We start from the raw sequence: 21,486 nt of genomic DNA, 5'->3' as shown, positions 1-21,486 counted from the left end.
CGATTGGTAAGTCCAGCCCCTGCTTCTCTAGGCACAGGGAGCCATCTGGATGGCCACCCTATCCCTGGGAAGAGGCCTCCCCCAGCATCAAGGCCAGGGATTACAGAGCAACAGCTTGGGCCAGAATCCAGCCCACAGACATGTTTTCCTTGGCTCAGAGGGTTTTTACAAATTTAAATTAGCTTTAATTTCAATCTAAATCCAGCAAGCACTGAAGCTGCAAAAGGGTTCCAAATGTGCCCAGACATAGGTCCCCTTGGCACTGAGGGCAGCTAGAGGGGGGCCAGGGTGTTGCCTGTGGCCATATGCAGCCTCACGTATTTATCCCAAAATGAGCTAAAAACAGTCTCATTTGGTACGTGAGCCGTGACAAGAACAAAGGATGGGAAGCCATGAATCAGTTACCAACTTTTAAAAATTGGAAGATTTCATGTGAAAATCTAGATCCCTGGTATCTCCCGGAAACTCACAGGATCGAGACCCGACCAACACCCCCTGCTGCCTCATCCCGGCCCACGTGCCATCTTACGTTACCTGCAGCGTGGGCGTCTGCAACCTCTGAGTTGGGAAGAAATTGCCTGAGCCAGAGCCCTGGCCTTCCCTGCCCCTCCCACACCAGCAGGGCCAGCTGAGATCCCGTCCTCCCAGCCCCCGCTAAGCCCCACTCTCCTTGGCCTTACCGAGGCGGCATCCACGGCGTCCTCCTCTTCCCCCTCATCCCGGCCATCTTCGATCTCTTCCATCACCTCGGCCTTGGCCTCAGCCACCAGCTCCCGCAGAGCCTTGTTACTGGTGATGCCGCTGACGAAGGGATGCTGAGGGGGCAAGATGCACCTAGATTAGAACCACTCTGGGGTCACGGTGGGGTGGAAGAGGCTGGGGGAGCTCACCCCCCAGGGCAGAAGAGGCCAGCCTCATTCCTGAGCAAAATGTACACATGAACTTGGAGACCCAGAGACAGCCTGGAAAGTCCCAAGTGTGTTGGAAAGAGGGCAGATCCCAGCTGTGTCTCTCAGCGGCTGTGTGACCTTGAGCATGTCACTTAACCTCTCTGAGCCACAGCCTCCTCATCTCTCAAGTGGACACATTAACAATGAACCCGCAGGGAGGTCATGCAGATTAAATGGGACCATGCACTTGAAAATGCTTAGCCCAAAGTAGGAGCTCAAGCCGTGTTTGCAAGGGAGGGTGTCTATTTTCCTTTTTCCTTTTAAAAAGGTTTTAATATATAGTTTTACAAAATATGCTACATACATTTTGTTGAGGAATAACATTCCCATAGCAAAGTTCACAGGTTGTAAAGCTCAATGACTTTGAGACAGTTTCACTCGTCGCCCAGGCTGGAATGCAGTGGCGCAGTCTCGGCTCACTGCAACCTCCACCTACCAGATTCAAGGGATTCTCCTGCCTCAGCCTCCCAAGTAGCTGGGATTACAGGCATGCACCACCATGCCAGGCTAATTTTTTGTATTTTTAGTAGAGACGGGGTTTCACCATGTTGGCCAGGCTGGTCTCAAACTCCTGACCTTAGGTGATCCACCCGCCTCAGCCTCCCAAAGTGCTGGGATTATAGGCATGAGCCACTGTGCCCAGCCTCAATGACTTCTTACATATATATGCATCCAGCGTAACTGCCACCCAGCTCAAGATACAGAACATTTCCATCACAGGGGAAGGCTCCCGTCTCCCTTGGCAGGCAACCCCACTCCCACGCCGCCAGCCTCGGGAGCCTGCTCCTCAGCTCCCTAGAAACAGAGCATCGCGTGTGCAATCTTTCGCGCTGGCTTCCTTTACTCAGCATCATGACTGTGAGATTCACCTACATTGTCGCCTATTTCGGTAAACTGTTCCTGTTTTATTTCTGTGCAGGGTCTCACTGTATGACTATGGCACAGTTTGTTTATTCATCCTGCTGCTGCCGGACATCTGGGCTGTTTCCCATTTTTGGCAACTATGAATAAAGCTGCTAGAGACATTCTCGTATATGTCTTTGGGTGGACATATGTGTTTGGTTTTAAGAAAGGAAATATAAGATCTTGAGGCAGAGTGGTGTATGTTCTATTCTAGGTTTTTATACAAATGTCAGAGTCTTATTTAAAAGTGAATGTTCTTTTACGGACCTTGCAAAATGCCAAAGCAAAAGGTCTTAGTGATATTAAGTCAGTGTGAGGTATCCTGGGTGAGGGCACCCGGATGTAGCCAGGGATGTGGGATTCCTCAACCCACCACGCTCACCGAGGGCCACTGGGAAAGGAATGATGGGGTGGGGTGGGGGCATCATGAAGCTAGAATTTACTCATTTACAATTTACAGGAAGGCTCTGATGAAATTCACTGTTTTTACTCTCAGACAATTTATCCGGGGAGGAAGTGTCAACAAGATTGCTGGGGAAGTATTTAAATGACTAAAAAACAAATTTCTAGCACCTGGAAAACACATTCAGAATGCATATATTCATCACAAATCATTCTTATCTGTTTGTTCATTTAAAACAGTTCATTTGGCTGGGTGCAGTGGCTCAGATGATAAACAAGAGAATTCCAGATCTTGTATAGCTGAGGGTGGTGGAGGCTAAAGTCTGCAGGCAGAGGGGCCTCATTCAAGGTCAAATTCAAGCTGAGACCCAAGGGAAAGATCTGGGCACAGAGAATTCCAGGCAGAGGGAGCAGCTGGTACAAAGAAGGCCCTGAGTCTGGACTGAGCTTGCTGGGCGGCAGGAGCCATGAGACGGGCGGGATGGTGGGACACACAGGATGCAGAGGAAGGATGGGCCTTGTGTGCCGGTGAGCCACAGAGACTGTCCTCATAAGCCACCAACAGGCTGCAGTGCAGCAGTGGTACTCACTACTACCCTTTAAAGATGTCATTCTGGCCGCTCTGTACTTTTAAGAGGTCTTGAGTGGGGCGTTAAGGGTTTACTAATCATGGGAGGCAAAGTAGCATAGCAGTTAAGAGTGCTGGCTGTAGACTCTAGAACCAAGGCACCTGGTAAAATCCTGCTTCCACCAACTTGGGCAAGTCACTTAAACTTGAGCCTCAGTTTGCTCATCTATATACTAGGAGCAGCTGTTATAAGCATTATGGTAAATGCTCAGATATGGCAGCCATCATCATCATCACCACCACCACCATCATCACCTTCACCATCACCACCATCATTACCATTACCATCATCATCTTCACCACGGCCATTACCACCAGCACCATCATCCCCATCACCACCATTACCCCCATCACCACTATCATCACCATCACCATGACCATTACCATCACCACCATCATCACCTCACCACCCCCCCGTCAGCAGCAGGAGCAGCAGCACAATCAGAAAATCCTGTTATGGCCGGGCACAGTGGCTCACACCTGTAATCCCAGAACTTTGGGAGGCCAAGGCGGTGGATCACCTGAGGTCAGGAGTTCAAGATCAGCCTGGCCAACATGGTGAAACCCCATCTCTACTAAAAATAACAAAAATTAGCTGGGCATGGTGGCGCATGCCTGTAATCCCAGCTACTCGGGAGGCTGAGGCAGGAGAATCGCTTGAACCCGAGAGGCAGAGGTTACAGTGAACCGAGATCATGCCACTGCACTTCAGCCTGGGCGACAGAGGAAGACTCTGTCTCAAAAACAATAACAAAAAAAGAAAAGCCTGTTTTGCATTCCTAGCCACTCCTATTCCCTCCCACATGCCCCCAGAGCACAGCTTTTTCGAACCAAAGGTGAGAACCAAGATCCCAAAGGTTCCTGAGCTCCACATTGCACAATCTAACACAAGTGAACTTGAGCGAAACACCATAGGACGCTTCACTGGAGTGGCTGAAGCAGATGCAGCAGAAATAAATAAACGCAGGCACGGGCTTCTGAAAACACCAGGTTTTCACTGGGGCATCCCATGTATTGATCAAATCAGTGGCTTTTCAGCACGGCCAGGAACTCTGCTTTCTTGAGGCAGAACCATCTGCTCCACTGCCTCCCCTGACTACCCCAGCATCCTTAGGAGGAGGAAGGAGGGCCATGGGGAAGAAAGCCTGTGATGGGCGGGTGAGCAGGGCAGCTCTGCCGGGCACCAGAGCAAGCAAGGCTGGCACATAGGGCCACCCGTCCTGTGGCTGATTAGGCCCAAACACTGTTTTACAGACTGCTCTGGGACACAAAACACAGACCACCTCCGCCACGGCATCAGCTCCTCTGCCACCAGAGATGTATTTAGAGGCCCATTAGAGAGAGAACGGCCTGGCTGTGCTGCAAGGGAGAATCCTAGCCTGCCCCAGGTAGGCTGGTCTGGGCACACGTGTCCCCAGTGGAAGGCTAGATTACAGAGGAACTTGACTGCCCGGTCCTCCAGTAAGAGGCACCGGCTGGCTGTTCAGTGCCATCTTTGATGAAAAAGGCCAAAATGGGTGGCGTCATACAGTTCGCCAACTGGCACCTGCCCTCTAGCCAGGGCCTCCCCTGCCATCTAAACAGACGTCCTTTCCAAGAACTCGAGCCTACTTTACCTCTATGTGCTTAGAAACCATCAGCCAGAAGGGTCCTATACTCCAAGATGGGCTTTAAAAAATGCCAAAAAGGCTGGGCGTGGTGGCCCACACCTGTAATCCCAGCACTTTGGGAGCCCGAGGCAGGCGGATCACTTGAGGTCAGGAGTTCAAGACCACCCTGGCCAACATGGCAAAACTCCATCTCTACCGAAAATACAAAAATTAGCCGGGTGTGGCGGCAGGCGTCTGTAATCCCAGCTACTCGGGAGGCTGAAGCAGGAGAACTGCTTGAACCCAGGAGGCGGAGATTGCAGTGAACCGAGATCAGGCCACTGTACTCCAGCCTGGGCGACACAATGAGACTCCATTTCAAAAAAAATAAAAATAAAAATAAAACACCTAATAACACTCGCAGTTTTCAGGCACTGGCATCTCTCTTTCAATCCTCTCTCCCTCCCTTCTGGTTTCCTTCTCTCCCTCTCTCTCTCTTTCATTCGGAGAGGCAGCTTACCAGAGAGGTCAAGAGCACAGACTCTTGAACCCAAGGACCAGGATCAGAACCCAGCTCTGTGGCTTACAGGCTATATGACCTTGTGCTGGCTACCTCACTGCTGTGTGCCTCCGTTTTACCATCTGCTCAATGGAGAGCTGAACAGCACCTACTTCAGAGCGTTGGTATGAGGATTAAATTAGGGAACATTTGCTAAGTATTTAGAATAGTACCTGGCGTGGAGAAAGGGTTACGTTAACAGTTTGTTAGGTCAAAATAAGTCAGTTTTGGCCGGGCGTAGTGGCTCACACCTGTAATCCCAGCACTTTGGGAGGCCTAGGCAGGCAGATCTCCTCAGGTCAGGAGTTCAAGACCAGCCTGGCCAACATGGTGAAACCCCATCTCTACTAAAAACACAAAAATTACCCAGGCATGGTGGTGCGTGCCTGTAATCCCAGCTACTTGGGAGGCTGAGACAGGAGAATCACTTGAACCCAGGGGGTGGAGGTTGCGGTGAGCCAAGATAGCTCCACTGCACTTCAGCCTAGAGACACGGCGAGACTCCGTCTCCAAAAAAAAAAAAAAAAAGTCAATTTATTTAGCAAATATTTGCTGAGGGCTTTCTATATACCAGGCACTGTTCCTGGGGCCTATCAGTGAACAAAACAAAGACGCTGTCCTCAGGGCACTGACATGCCAGGCGGGGAGCTTGACAACAAACCTAATAAGCAGGCGAGTTATATCCTGAGTGCCATGTGCCATGGAAGAAGGAAGAAGTAGGGCAGGGAAAGGGCACTGGGAATGTGGGGAGTGTAGTGGGTTTGTAATTTCATGTGGGTGGTTGGGGGAGGCCTCACCACAAGGCTGACATTAGAGCAATGACTTGAAGAGGGAGAGTCAGTCACAGAGGGATCCGGAGGAAGGCCATTCCGGGCAGCATGGACAGCCAGTGCCAAGGCCCTGAGGCAGGAACATGCCGTGTTCAGAGCACAGCAAGGGGGCTGGGCAGGCTGGAGCAGAGTGAGGCTGGAGTGTGGGAGCGAGAGGGGCGAGGGGGTCAGAAGGGTGGGGGGCGGATCACACAGCACTCTAAGGGGCCCTGAGACTCTGGGTTTTCCCTAGAGTGAAATGGGAGCCACTGGGGAGCTTTGGCCAGGGGAGGACGTGAGCTGGCCCCTGTTGAGAAGGTTCACTCTGGCTGCTGCGCTCAGCCCAGAGCCAACGGAGAGGGCAGGGGACCAGCGAGGGGGCAGCAGCCCAAGTGAGAGGTGGTGGCGGCCCAGGTGGTGGCTGCAATGGAGGGGCGGGAAATGGCTGAAGTCTAGGCACGTGCTGAGGGCAGGGACAACGGGATTTCCTGATAGATGGGCTGGGAGTGTGGAAGAAAGAGGAGCAAGGGTGCCTGCATGGTTTGGGGCCTGAGCCACTGGAAGGGTGGAGCTGCCATCGGCTAAGATGGGAAAGCCAGTGGTGCGGCATGTCGGCGAAAAGATCCAAGTGCTCAGCGTTCAGTGTGAGATGCTCACTGGACCTCCGAGAAGTAAACAGCTGGACGCGGGCCGAGGCATCGAGCTGGGAGTGCTGTACGCTGGGTGCATGGAGATGGAGGGAGGGCCCTGTGCACTCTCACACTAACGAACTGGGCCAAAGGGGGGCGAGCAAAGGCAATGGAGAAGGAGAGGCTGATGACAAAGGGTGTGTGGAGGCCTGGAGGTCGAGTGCAGACGGGAGGAGGAGGAGATCGATTGGGCTGGTGCTGTTGATGTGTTCAGTGAGACAAATGCCGAGGCTGACCCTCACAGAAATCGCTGACGACCTTGACAAGAGCAGCTGTGATAGAGTGAACAGGTTTAAGAGCAAATTCAGCCAGTATCTACTCAGCACCTCATATGTGACAGCTGTGGTGTCAAAAATGTGACATAGAAAATCTCATTCACTCACACAATTCAGTGCAGCCAGCATTCTCTATATCTTACAGATGAGGAAACTGAGGCACAGAGTGCGAACCAAGCAGATTCTGGGTGGTGGGGGCGTGGTGTGTCTGATTTCAGAGCCTGGTTACTAACCACAACTTGGTCCAGGCCCAAAGAATGTCTGCAGGAGTCAATGAATGAATCACAAACCAATGGGAGCGTGAATCACTCCACCCAGGGCGGGACACAGGGAGACGTGAGAGCCAGGCACTTCTTGGAAGCAGGCAGACACCCTGAAGGCTGACAGCACTGGAGTGGGGGGCTGGGAAGCCAAGACCTGGGCCCACCTCTGTCACTCAAAGCCAAGCGGCCTTGGGCCAGTCACCTCCCTGCTGTGATCCTGGTGTCCTCCCCTGGGGTGGTAATGCCATGCCCACCCTCTCTCACTGGAGAGGAAAAGGCACATGGGTGAAGCCAGCAGCAGCACAGGCGCGAAAGGTGCTTTATTCATCTCCAGAGATCGCTCCTGTGTTCTGCAACCCTTTCTGTTGGACGGTAAGAATCCTCTGGCAGGACATTTTTTCCAAGTATGGAGCGGAAATTCCTGGCTGAGGCTGCAGCTCCGGAGCTGCCATGTGGGGATGGGGGACAGCTGGTCTCTCTGTGGAATGTCCTGGAGGCCGGATGTATCAGGGCAGGAGGTGCCTCTTACAGGAAACAATTGGCCCCAAGCGGTTTGGACAGTGACAGCAGCCCCACTCGACCCCACCCACTTCAGGGGGCCCCAGCCCACTCCCCACAATACCCAGAAAATGAGGCCTTTGGGCACTCTAGAAATTTGCTTTCAAATACATTATAGAAATGTAAAAGAAACAACTGTGACCCCCCCACCCCCGGCAGTAGATAGACCCCATTTTGCATTCCGGTTCTTTTCATTTTTTAAAAAAAAATACATCAGTCCTATGCATCAAGCATTCCCCGAGCACTGTGCTTAAGAGTTCAGCTAAGCGCTTCATAGTACCTCTTCATTTAATCCTCACAACCACCCAGTAAGGGGACTGCTGCTATTCACTCCCATTTCAGAGTGACAAGCAAGTCACAGAGAGGTTAAGCCATTTGCCCAGGGCTCACAGCCAGTAAATGGCAGAGCTGTCGAACCCTGGACTTTCCCGCCCCAGCTCACACTCATAATAACTAAGCTGCTACCCCAGAAGGACGCATAGTGGCTCAGAATGCCGACTACAGGCCCAGTGCACGGCACACAGTAGGAAGCTGGGAAAAGCTGGAAAAGACTCAAGTGCCTGGTGTGGCGCCTTCCTCCCCTTCCTGCCGCCGCACCTCTAAGGCTGTCATGCTGAGGGCAGGACCGGAGCCGACACGGCAGTGAAAGGGCAGCCCTGTTGCATCACCCAGGCCCATTCCTCCCCCTCTTCCATCAGTGGCAGTGACATGGGGACACTGGTCGGCAGATTTGCAAATGACCGGGCAAGTGCTGTGCACAGCCCTCAGAACACTGCTGTGAACACACCGACCTCACCCAGCCTCCAGCCATGACACCCTAACTCGAGGCATGGGCCCAGGCAAAGGATGGCTCACAGCTCCCTCCACTAGTTCAAAAAGCTTCAAGGAAACCATTATCCACCTGCCCATTCTAAGGCAGTACAGCCAGCTAATGAGATGCTCACAGTCTCCTGATCCCGCACCCAGCAGCCAGAAGGCAGAAGGACCCTTGTAAACGGATGTCGGATGCTGTGTCTCCCCTAATGCACAGATAAAGCCCAGGACCTGGCTCTGGCTTGCAAGGCCCTGCAGGACCCTGTGTGCAGAAAATAGCACGGCAAGCTTCAGAAAGGGCCGCTAACAAGGTCGGATCCTCAGCTGGTCTCTGCAAACTAGGAAAGGGCTCCCACCATTAACTAATGAGAGTGGCCCACTCTGCCCAAACTGTTCTGCAGACAATATGGCTTAGGTGGAACACCTCCTTTCCTTCTAGAGTCTGGAACTTTGGACTGTGCCAGGCAGGGGGTGCTTATGTGACCACTACCCACTAAAAACCCTAAGGGGCTTCCCTGGTGGACAGCACAGGGAATTAAGCTGTCCTGGTGACTGTACTGGGAGAGGGCCCTGGAAGCTTCCACCTGGCTCCCAAGACCTTTTCCCATGCGCCTCCTCCTTGGGCTGAGTTCTCTCTGCGCTTTTGCTGTCCTAAGTCTCCTGTGCAGAGAGAATATGCTGAGGCCAGGTGTTCTCCTAGGGAACCACCGAGCCTTGGGGCGGACGCCCCAGTGCCTCTCCGCTCTCGTCTCCCCTCCCCTGGCCCCTGTGCTCCTGCTCCCCGGCTCCCACCCCACCCCCTGGCTCTTCCCAGCATGTGTGGAACATGCTGCTGTCCCAGGCCTTTGCCTCCTCTCTCTCTGGGCCACTGGCCTTGCTCCTTCCCTTCCTGTGGACATCTGCTCACCCAGAGAGCCCTTCCTTATCCTCCCTTACAACAGCCACTCCCAGGCGCCCCAACCCTGCACTGTGGATCTCCTTCCGTGGCACTGGCCACCCCCTGCCGTGCGCACACACTTGCTTATTTGCCGCCTGCATCCCCACTGGAACATACGCTCCATGAGGACAGGGTCTGGGTGGCTTCGTTCCCCAAGACACTCCCAACACAGAGCTGGCATTCAGGAGGTGCCTGGGGAATACCGGGAGGATGGACGAACAGCTGTCCATGCTGTTCCCTGGGCGGGGTGAGAACACGCCCGGCGTCCGGGTCACTGGTGAGTTCATTAGGCTCCACCCTTCAGGGAGCAGAGTGGGAGGAGAATCCACTCACCTCCAGCAGCTGCGCGGCGCTGGGTCGGGTTTCTGGGTTCTTATCCAGGGCTACCTTCAGGAAGTCACGGAACTCTACAGACCTGGAAGGACAGGCGTCAGAGGTAAGCACGGAGGAGGCAAGAGCAGAGACAAGCCCCCGACGTCACAGACTCCACTGTCCCAATCATGCCCCTCAAAGGACAGAGGGAACTTTCACAAGCTAAAACAGTGACAGGGCCTACACGACGCCCTTTTCATCATGGACATCACTGTCCAGATGGGGACCCAGACATCGGAGAGGAGCAGGGACGTGCCCAGGCCACACAGTGAGTAGACTCCGCAGTGCCGGGATTTGAAACCAGGCCCCCGATGTCCCACCCAGGGTGTGCCATGTGGCTCCTGCCGCTCAGCGAGGGCTCCTGTTCCCCAGTGGGAGCCAGCTTATTTGGGTGACTTGGTTTGCTCTGGTGAAGATCTCATGTCACGTGCACAGAGGGGGCACGGTAGCTCACGCCTGTAATTCCAGCACTTTGGGAGGCCGAGGCAGACGGATCCCTTGAGGCCAGGAGTTCAAGACCAGCCTGGGCGACACAGGAGACTTTGTCGCTACAGAAAATTAGCCGGGCATGGTGGTGGGTGCCTGTACTCTCGGCTACAAGGGAGGCTGAGGTGTGAGATCTCTTGAGCCTAGGAGGTCGAGGTTGCAGTGAGCTATGTATGACTGCACCACTGTACTCCAGCCTGGGCAAAAGAGTGAGACCCTATCTCAAAAAAAAGGAACACAAAGGGACAAAGAGGCACGAAGGGCATGGGGGACTCAGAAACGCCTGAAGACCCCCAGGCCCCAACCTCTCCTCTTGGGGCTAGCAGCACCAGGAGAACCCTACCACTGCACCTCCCCAGCCCCGCCCACCACATATCCCAGCCTTAAGCCCGGCGCAGGCACCCGGGCAGGTGGCCCTGCCCCTGCCCCTCACCACTTAGAGGGCGTGAGCAGCGTGGGAGGGTCCGACTTGGCGATCTTTAGCAGGACCCGCATGGGGTTGAGCTCGTGGTGTGGCGGCTCGATCTGGGCCATCTCAATCAGCGTGATGCCCAGGGACCAGATGTCGGCTTTGTAGTCGTAGGGCGTGTCCTTCATGGTCTCACACATGACCACCTCGGGGGCCATCCTGAACCAACCAAGGGACAACATAGGGCTAAGAATCTGGCTTTCACAGGTGCTTCTTGGACATTCAGGGTCAAGGGCCACCACGAGCCACTGTCGGGGTTGGCAGCACTCCCGAATCATGATCTGCGTGACTTTGCATCCCACTGTCTTCCTTAGGACGCTCTTCCACAGAAAAACGCCTCCACGCGGCTCCCCGCCACGTCCTGCTGCAGTTCCGATGCCTACCGCGAGATGGCAGCAGCCACCCGGAACACAGAGTCCTGGGGAGGGGGCGGGTGGGAGCGGAGGGGAAGGTGCGGAGCAAAAAAAAGGGGCGTGGAGGTGGGTGGGCGAGAAGACAACGGCACAGAGAGAAGGAGAAACAGGTATAAAAGGGGGAGAGAGAGAGCAAGGGTGAGTAACAAGCAAGCAAGAAAGGAGCCCAAACTCCACAATGGCAAGTAATGCACATGAAAAAATTGAAAACAAGGCAAACAGAGAGTAGTCAGGCGTGAAATTGAGTGACAGTGTTTTGCTTTTAAAGTAATAGTTCTGGAAAAGAAGGAAACACGACAGACTAGAGAAGTCCAGGGAGACTTCACATGACGGTAGGAATTGAACTTGTACTGTTCACCTTCACGGCCCCCATCCCCGGCCCTCAATACATACGTGGCGAATAAATCACAAACTGAATCCTCTTTTAGTGATTCTAGTTCAGTTATTAATGGAGTGCCTTCTATGTGCACCATTTCATTTCATTCTCACAGGAGCCTTATTAAGTAGGGGCCATTATATCCCTAATTTTATGGATGAAGAAACTGAGGCACGGGAAAGCTAAGCAGCTTGTCCAAGGTCACACAGCTAGTAAGCCACGAGGCTGGGCGTGTGCCCACAGGCTGACCCGGCACCCCTTGTCTTCCGGACCCTCTCTGTCTAAGAGCCTGGTAGGTCACCTTGGAGAGTTTTAACATCCAGTCCATTCCATTTCCAGAAGCTACACGACTCACCAGTAAGGCGTGCCAATGAAGGAATCTCGTTTCTGTAGAGTCTTCAGATTCTTGGCAGACACACCAAAGTCAGCTGCAAGACAAAATCTCAGATAGCGTTTTCCACGGACATTCCTCCACCCATAGCCCTGGGGTAAAAGCCAGGGATGTGGACTGAGGGATACACATTCCAAGTCGACTAACAGATGCCATTTTCTATCTAGCAAATTAGAAATTATTAAAAATGTAAGAGTATCTGCTGCTGTGAGGAAGTACTGAGATAAACACTTTCCTCCCTACTAACAAAAGCCTGCACTGGCAAGAGCCTTCAGGAAAGCAATTTGGCAATAAATAGCAAGAACCTTTAAAATATCCATACCATTTTAATCCAATAATTCCAAATCTAGGACTCTGCCCTAATGAAAGTCTTAAATTTTAAAAAAAAAATGCATAATGATGTTAATCAAAATCCCATTATAATAACAGTGCCATTGTAAAATTATAATAATAGTGACACACTAAAAACAACCATAATTGCTTGGCTATCAGGGAGTGATTTTAAAACTTTTTATATAGATTAAGAAAAGTGGAGGCCAGGCAGGGTGGCTCACGCCACTTTGGGAGGCTGAAATGGGCAGATCGCTTGAGGCTAGCAGTTTGAGATCAACCTGGCCAACGTGACAAAACCCAGTCTCTACTGAAAATACAAAAATCAGCCAGGCGTGGTGGTGGACTCCTGTAATCCCAGATACTTGGGAGGCTGAGGTACAAGAATCGCTTGAACCTGGGAGGTGGAGGCTGCAGGGAGCTACGATCACACCACTGCACTCCAGCCCAGGCAATAGGGCGAGACTGTCTCAAAAAAAAAAAAAAAATTAGCCAGGTGTGGTGGCATGTCCTTATAGTCCCAATTACTTGGGAGGCTGAGGTGAGAGAGTCGCTTGAACCCAGGAGGCAGAGGCTGCAGTGAGCCAGGATTGTGCCACTGCACTCCAACCTGGGCGGTATTTATTACTATTTATTAATTAATTTTTTTTTTTGAGATGGGAGTCTTGTTCTGTCACCCAGGCTGGAGTGCAATGGCGAAATCTTGGCTCACTGCAACCTCCACCTCCCAGGTTCAAGCGATTCTTGTGCCTCAGCCTCCCGAGTAGCTGAGATTACAGGCATGCGCCAACATGCCCAGCTAATTTTTGTATTTTTAGTAGAGATGGGGTTTCACCATGTTGCCCAGGCTGATCTTGAACTCCTAACCTCAGGTGGTCCACCAGCCTTGGCCTTCCAAAGTGCTGGGATTATAGGCGTGAGCCACCGCGCCCGGCCTTATTGATTACTATTTATATTACTGTAAAAGGTTAAGTGGGGAGAAGGGTGATACACAGTTGAATATATTGCCTGGTCAGAATTATGCCCCTCTCACCCCAAAAAAAGGGAAAAATACACACTGAACTGACTTGGAGGAAATATACCACACTACTTAAATGGCTGTCTGTGGGTGGTGAGACTTCCACAACTTTGCTATGATAAACGTGTATTATTTGCAGGACTAGCAAAAATAAATGAATACTTTTTTTTTTTCATGACAGAGTCCACTCTGTCACCCAAGCTGGAGTGCAGTGGCGCAATCATGGCTCACTGCAGCCTCAACCTCCCAGGCTCAAGCATTCCTCCCAAGTAGCTGGGACTACAGATGCCTGCCACCACACCCGGCTAATTTTTGATTTTTTGTAGAGACGGAGTCTCCATGTTGCCCAGGCTGGTCTCAACCCCTGGGCTCAAGCAATCCTCCTGCCTTGGCCTCCCAAAGTGCTAGGATTACAGGCGTGAGGCACCAGGACCGGCCAATAAGATGTATCTTTACATGCACTCCAACACTGTCAGTCTTTCCTCACACACCCACTGCTAAGAGAAGAATTCAGGGCTACCAAGAGAAATGTTCTCCAGGGCTCCTGCCTTCCAGGGCAAAGTTTCATCTTGACTGAAAAGTAGATTCAGGATGAAACAACACTTTGAGAGAACCTGGGATGCTCCATTTGAAACTCCCTGAATGGAATTTATGAGGGGTGTCCCCTGCTAGCTGATGGCTGCCTTTGGACAATTCATCCCAAGAAGCTGCAGCATTATGACAACTTCAGGCCACCCCGGGCACCTGTGCCTGGTCTTAAAATGAGCTGTATCCAGGAGCTCCTTTCAGACTCGCAATTTGAAACAAGGAGGCAGCACAATGCCAAGAGGCTGGGCCTGAATATGGGAGAACTTGGTTCCAGCCTCTGCTCTTCTGCTTCACTGTCCACTCACCCATTCATTCAGTGCTCACCAAGCTCCATCAGGAGCGAGACACTAGCAGGGATCAGAGAATACAATGAGGACCCTCGGGGAATCCACAGTTTAGTTGGGGGAGCAGAGAGTAAGCAAATAAACAAACATCTACTCCTAACATTGGAAAGTGTTGGGAAGACAGGACCGTGGGGCTACTCGAGAGTGCACGGTAAGGGGTGCGACCTCGAGGGAACAGTCATGGAGGTGGAGGGAGGGCTGGGGGCCTTGGAGGAAGGACAGTTTTTTTTTGTTTTTTTTTTGTTTTTTGAGACGGAGTCTCGCTCTGTCGCCCAGGCTGGAGTGCAGTGGCGCAATCTCGGCTCACTGCAAGCTCCGCCTCCCGGGTTCACACCATTCTCCTGCCTCAGCCTCTCCAAGTAGCTGGGACTACAGGCGCCCGCCACCACGCCCGGCTAATTTTTTGTATTTTCTTTTTTTTTAGTAGAGACGGGGTTTCACCGTGGTCTCGATCTCCTGACCTCGTGATCCACCCGCCTCGGCCTCCCAAAGTGCTGGGATTACAAGCGTGAGCCACCGCGCCCGGCCGGAAGGCCAGTTTTATTCAGCATACTCTAACTGCACATCTATTATGTGCCCGACACTGTTCTAGGCACAGAGATGAAAGCGACCAAGTCCTGCCTGACATGCCACATGTTATTCTCGTGGTGGAGACAGGCACCTGGCAAAACCCCTGGCAGCAAGAAGGGCCCAGGGCTGAGAAGGCAGGGCGAAGAACACAGTGCTGGGGTGCGGGGTGGGGAGCTACTTTAGACACAAACTCAGGATCTGGGGAGGTATTTCCAGGCAGAGAAAACTGCAAACAGACTGGGAGGCAGGAAAACAGCAGGCTGGAGGGACCAGCGGGGACAGGACACAGCCTGGCCAGAAGGAGGGGGCTGGGGGTGGAAGCAGATAAGGCAGGAGATGGGCAGGGCAGTTACAACGCCTCTGACCCTCAGTTTCGCCATCTGTGACACGGGAGTGATACCACAGAATCATTGCGTAGGTTTTCCTGAGGATTAAATGACAAACGCAAAGCACTGTGCTGCAAGGCCCACACGTGGCAAAAGTGAGAAGATGGTGATTATTTCACCGGCCCATGAGCCAGTCCAGCCTTTTTCAGGCTGGGGCAAGGCTGAGGCTGAACTAAGACCCCCCGCCACCTCCTAGGAGTGGTCAGGAAAGCTGGCTTCTGAGCCCCAGTTAGTGCTAACTGGACAGCAGTTGCTATATCAGGGGACAGTCTGGCCAGCAAGAGGGGACAGAGGGCCCTCAGCCTCCTGAGGTGGGACCAACAGGTGCTGCAAGTGAGGTGGAAAAGCAGGAAACCCAGGCAGACCCCAGCTCTGCTGATGACTCTGGCAGGCGGCATCCCTGGGCCTCCAGGGTAAGAATGGGAAGCTGGCCCCATCTTCCTGCTGGGTCAGCCAGGCCCCGCTGTGGGCCTGGCTCCCCCGCAAACACCACCAAGGGCTGCCACATCATCCCATCCCAGGAAACCTTTTAGGAACAGTGACTGCCTCTCAGGCCCAGGGTGAGGATCCCAGAAGGTGGCCACTCCGCCACCATAGGCCCTGCCGATCCCTTCCTGAGAAGAGAGAGGAAAAACAGAAACCACCAACGTGCAATGACACACCGTAGGTCCCCAGGGCCCCCCTCAGGCACGCACCAGCCAGCTCTTTGGGTAGCTGCTACTTCCCCTTCTGCCCCACACGATGGGGCCCAGATGGGAGAGTGGGGCAGCCCCACCTTGCAGCCCAGAGAACTGAGCCTGTTTGCTCCCTGCAGAGTTTATGAGGGAGTGTCCCTTGATAGCTGATGGCTGCCCTTGAGCAATTCAAACGGCATTTTCACCATGCAGTCTCTTCTGATGAAAACACTCCCCCTTCTCCTCCCATTTTAAAATGTATTAGAGACAAGGGCAGCAGAGATAAGGGAAATCTCCCTTTCTCGGCTGTAATTTCCATAAAGAAAGAGATCATTTCTGCTGTGGCCACAGTTGTATCCCTGGCACGTTATCTGGAGCAGGAAGCACTCAACAGGTTTATCGAATGAGCATGCTCATGAATAAATAGACAGAATTTGCTAAAATGCCTTTACTCATATATGTAAAAAATATAACTGGGTTTTAAAAACTTGTTTGCCAGCAATTCTATTTGTAGAAATCCATCTCCAAAACCAGATCTAAAATATATATGGATGCTTATAAAAGCAACAGCCAAAAAGAATGAAAAATTGGAAATAATCCAGTGTTGCTGGAGCTTCGCTGCTGAATGCTTAGATAAATTGCGGTTCACCCCAGCTACGAAATAACATGGAGCTCTTAAAAAGAATGAGGCTGCATTTGTATGGACTAACTTGGAAGTTCCTCTCTAATACGTTAATACATGTCCCAAACATGCTGCTGACTGACTGATGAGTCTTATAAAATGATCCAAGTGCAGGTACTCCAGTAGAAGGTTATCTTTAAAAGAATGACATATGCATATTGTGTGTACATGTCTGCACGCATGTGCATACACACACACACACACACACACACACACACACACTGGTCTGGAAGTCTGCACATCAAACTTAATGTTCATCTCCCTGGAAGTGGGATTCTGGTGGAGGCAGTGCACAGAAGGGACCTTACTTTTTTTTTTTTTTTTGAGACAGAGTCTCGCATGTCACCCAGGCTGGAGTGCAGTGGTGTGATCTCCGCTCACTGCAAGCTCCACCTCCCGGGTTCACGCCATTCTCCTGCCTCAGCCTCCCAAGTAGCTGGGACTACAGGCACCCGCCACTACACCCGGCTAATTTTTTTTTTTTTTTTTTTTTGTATTTTTAGTAGAGACGGGGTTTCACCATGTTAGCCAGGATGGTCTCGATCTCCTGACTTCGTGATCCGCCCGCCTCGGCCTCCCAAAGTGCTGGGATTACAGTTGTGAGCCACTGCACCCGGCCAGGACCTTACATTTTTCACTTTATACACTTTTATTCTTTTTTTTTGAGATGGAGTTTCATTCTTGTTGCCCAGGCTGGAGTGCAATGGCACGATCTCGGCTCACTGCAACCTCCGCCTTCCGGGTTCAAGCAATTCTCCTGCCTCAGCCTCCCAAGCAGCTGGGATTACAGGCATGCGCCACCACGCCTGGCTAATTTTGTATTTCTAGTAGAGACGGGGTTTCATCATGTTGGTCAGGCTGGTTTCAAACTCCCGACCTCAGGTGATCCACCTGCCTCGGCCTCCCAAAGTGCTAGGATGACAGGAGTGAGCCAACGCGCCCGGCCCACTTTTATTCTTTAAAATGTTTTTGATAGAGTGTATTGTTTCTATGGTTTAAAAAACTGAAATGCATATGTAGCAAAGTTTTTTGGTTTTGTGGGTTTTTTGTTTTTTCTCTATTAAGTAAAACCCAGTAGGGGCCAGGATGTGGTGAAAAGAGAATTGCACACTGCACTAGGGGGTGTGTCAACTGGTAGGACCAGCACGGAGGGCATGCCGGCTGCAGAATGAACAAAACCCCGAGTCACTGCACACACCCAGCACTCTGCTTCTGAGAATTCCTCTTCAAAGTATGTTACAGAAAGAGACTCAAAGATCCATGAACAAGCACAATCATCGCTGCATGACTTCGTGAAGAAGATGATAGACCTCATGAGAAACCCAAGTATCCAATTCAGGGCTTTCCTCAGGGCTCTGATAGGTAAATTACATTTTGTGCCTGTGATGGGTACAAGAAAAACACAAAAATAATCATGTTTCTGAGGAATCTTTAAAAATATGGAGGAATACGCTGATATTCAATGTTAAAAACCAGACTAGGAAACTGTATATATATATATAATGATCCCAGTTTATCTTATAAAAACTAATACTGTCACTGGACACGGTGGCTCACGCCTGTAATCCCAGCACTTTGGGAGGCTGAGGCGGGCAGATCACCTGAGGTCAGGAGTTCGAGACAAAAAACAACATGGAAAAACCCCCTCTCTACTAAAAATACAAAATTAGCCAGGTGTGGTGGCACATGCCTGTAATCCCAGCTGCTCAGAGGCTGATACAAGAGAATCGCTTGAACCCAGGAGGCGGAGGTTGCGGTGAGCTGAGATTGTGCCATTGCACTCCAGCCTGGGCAACAAGGGCGAAATTCCATGTCAAAAAAAAAAAAAAAAAGAAAAAGAAAAACTAATATTTACTAAGAACTTACCACATGCATAGCACTGTGCAAAGAAACTTATGCATATCATCTGCATATCTATTCCTACACACATCATTTATATCTATGACCCTTTAAGGCAGGGGAAATTATGACTCTCATTTTACAGATAAGGAAGCTTAAGTTAAGAGAGACTAAGTAACGCACAGAAGGTCACCCAGCTGTGCTCTTTCCCACTATCTGATCCGACTTTTCTGCAGACAAAAAAAGACTTGGAGGGAAGCCCACGGCGAGTGGTGGTTTATTCTGGCAGGATTAGGAGGAAGTTTAATTCTCCTTTTTGTGGGTCTTATTCCAAATTGTGTACAGGACTCTAGCTACTCTCGTGTGTGTGTGTGTATGTGAGTGTTTTCTGATTACCAAAGTAATGTTGCTTATTAGAAACTCATTATTTTTCAGATTAAAAACTATAATACTGACAGCTAAACATTTAGGGGTTTGCTGTGTATAGCTCCAGATTTATTTATTTATATTAAAATTATATATATAGATATTTTAATTAAAACAATTTTTTTTATAGTCACGAGATCTCACGATGTTGCCCAGGCTGGTCTCGAACGCCTGGGTCAAGCAGTCCTCTCACCTTTGCCTCCCAAAGTGCTGGGATTACAGGTATGAGCCACCATGCCCTACCTAAAAATGATATGTAAGTAGAAACAGACAAAAATTATATATACCTAATTTTTATGTATTCGCTACTTTAAAAAATGTAATCAGATTAAACATGCTATTTTGCAGTTACTTTTCCCCTTCAAAGTACGTATTATACATCTTTATAAGAGATCACACATTTTCTGCAACTTAATTTCAATAGGTGAAAAAGATTCCACTGTTTGATAGCACCATAACCTATTTAATCCTCTACTGGAGTACATACACTTGGATCACTTCTGATTTCTTGCTCTTACAAATAGTGTTGCAATGTCTATCTTTGTATATACCTTTCTATACAGGTGTCAATATCATAATTACCTTTATAATGAAAAAATTACATAAACAGTGTAAAACACATTGTAACATGCACAAAAACAGTGAACTTAGCATGTATGCACACTTATAAGGGAGTCTCTCGTCTGTCTGTCCCCTTGATTGTAGGTGACCAAAAGAATCCAAGGTAGGAGGAAACTTGTCATTCAGAAAACAGTGAAAACCATCCAGTCCAAAATCCCAACAGTGCTCCTGTGGACAAACACTAGCCAGGTTCCCCCATGGTACAAGCAGGAAAGCAAAGGGCAGAGAGGTGCTGGGACCTGCTGAAACTGAGATGGGGACAGAAGAGAGCAAATGCTTCCACCCTCAGCCCTGGGATCTCCAGCTCGCAGCAGCCAGTGCACGCCTGAGCTCATTAAGAAAGTGGCTTCTTCTAATGAGAGGGATGACCTGCCCTCCCAGAAGTGTCAGGGAAACAGTGCGGGCAGGGAAGTGAGAAGATTCTAGCTTGATTGTAGATAAATTGCTAAATTCCTCTGAGCATCAGTTTCCTCATCTATTAAATAGGGATGATTTTAGCCAAATGTGAAACGGGAAGAACTGCTCTACCATGGTAATGAAACCGTCTTTGCAATGTTATAACTGAGGAAATGATGACAGTAAAAGAAATCAGACCTAACCAACTCCATCTTGCTTCTAACCTTGAAGCTGTCCTTTGTTCATTCCTGGGCGTAGGCCAAACTAACTTTGGGAAAAAAAATCAGTTCATGGTTTGACTCTGAAACTAAAGTGATAATAGCCCTTTCCCGAAAAGACCCCCTTCTTGAAGAAGAGGACCGGTCTGCCTTTGCAGGACTAGCAAATTAGCTACAAGATTAGAAATTACAGTTTAGGGGTCATGCAGCCTCGGGCTCCAAGAGTCTGAACTCCCCACATTGCTCCTGGGGATAACATCACTATTGTAAAACCTAAGATCAGTGCTTGAGATATTTCGTAGACCCTACACTCATGGATCAGCTGACACCACCCAGAGGGGTAATCCAGCTCAGCCAGTTCTGCCATCCCACCCAGGAATAGAAAACAGCCAGAAAAACTCACTTTGACCCCCTATGATTCCACCTCCAACCTGACCAGTCAGCACTCCCCACTTCCCAAGCCCCTATCCGCCAAATTGTCTTTAAAAACTCTGATCCCAGAATGCCTGGGGAGGCTGATTTGAGTAATAATAAAACTCTAGTCTCCCGCACAGCCGGCTCTGCATGAATTATTCCTTCTCCATTGCAATTCCCCTGTCTTGATAAATCAGCTCTGTCTAGGCAGTGGGCAAGGTGAACCCATTGCACGGTTACAGTAAGGTTATTTTTTCATTTTTATTTTTTTGAGACGGAGTCTCGCTCTGTCGCCCAGGCTGGAGTGCAGTGGCACGATCTCGGCTCACGGCAAGCTCCGCCTCCCGGGTTCACGCCACTCTCCTGCCTCAGCCTCCCGAGTAGCTGGGACTACAGGCGCCCGCCACCACGCCTGGCTAATTTTTTTGTATTTTTAGTAGAGATGAGATTTCACCGTGTTAGCCAGGATGGTCTCGATCTCCTGACCTCGTGATCCACCCGCCTCGGCCTCCCAAAGTGCTGGGATTACAGGCGTGAGCCACCGCACCCGACCGGTTATGTTTATTTTCTTTCGTTTTTTAGGAACCTAGAGACGCGTGCCCATTTGATAAGAGATTCTTTGACCCCCCACCTTGGCCTTCACTGACTCTCCTCCTCGCACCACACCGCACTGTCTTCCTGACACCCTCCCCGCACTCACCGCCAACCCAGCCCTTTGTTCTTGCTTCCCATCCCTCAAGCTTCTGCCTCACTTACTTCCCCTCTGCTGGGCCTGTGTGATTCTCACAGACTGGGCAGAGTAGGTGGACAGCAATTTTTTTTTCTGGCCAGTCCAAATCCCCCCTTCCTCTGAAAAACCATCTCCTCACCCACCACACTGCCTCATTGCGGGGGCGAGGGCTACTTCCGTGTTGTCACGTGACCCCACCCTCCGTGCCAGAGACTGAAGACAAGCCGGGCCTGTGGGAGCCCCCCCTCCTTCCTGGGCCTCACTGATTGGTTCAAGGATTACTATTTGGGCCAAGTGGGGCCAGTCAGAGCCCTCCTCTGGGATAATTGATGTCAAAGCCTCCAATGGTGAGTTCGGGTTCAGGCAGC

The 21,486-nt window shown here is 50.8% G+C and overlaps 1 protein-coding gene across 1 annotated transcript in view; it reads right to left on the bottom strand.

Annotated features, from left to right (window-relative positions):
• STK10 (serine/threonine kinase 10) overlaps positions 1-21,486 on the bottom strand; it is a 144,111-nt gene that overhangs the window by 54,575 nt on the left and 68,050 nt on the right. The window contains exons 5-8 of the mRNA XM_030825107.1: positions 11,847-11,919; positions 10,667-10,861; positions 9,709-9,790; positions 681-815 (exon numbers count right to left, since the gene is read on the bottom strand). Coding sequence (XP_030680967.1) covers positions 681-815; positions 9,709-9,790; positions 10,667-10,861; positions 11,847-11,919 — 485 coding nt within the window. The remainder of the gene's footprint in view (positions 1-680; positions 816-9,708; positions 9,791-10,666; positions 10,862-11,846; positions 11,920-21,486) is intronic.

The sequence above is a fragment of the Nomascus leucogenys genome, chromosome 2 (assembly GCF_006542625.1).
Source record: "Nomascus leucogenys isolate Asia chromosome 2, Asia_NLE_v1, whole genome shotgun sequence".
In the NCBI taxonomy this organism is placed as follows: Eukaryota; Metazoa; Chordata; class Mammalia; order Primates; family Hylobatidae; genus Nomascus; species Nomascus leucogenys.
This window is presented reverse-complemented; position numbering and strand designations above follow the sequence as displayed.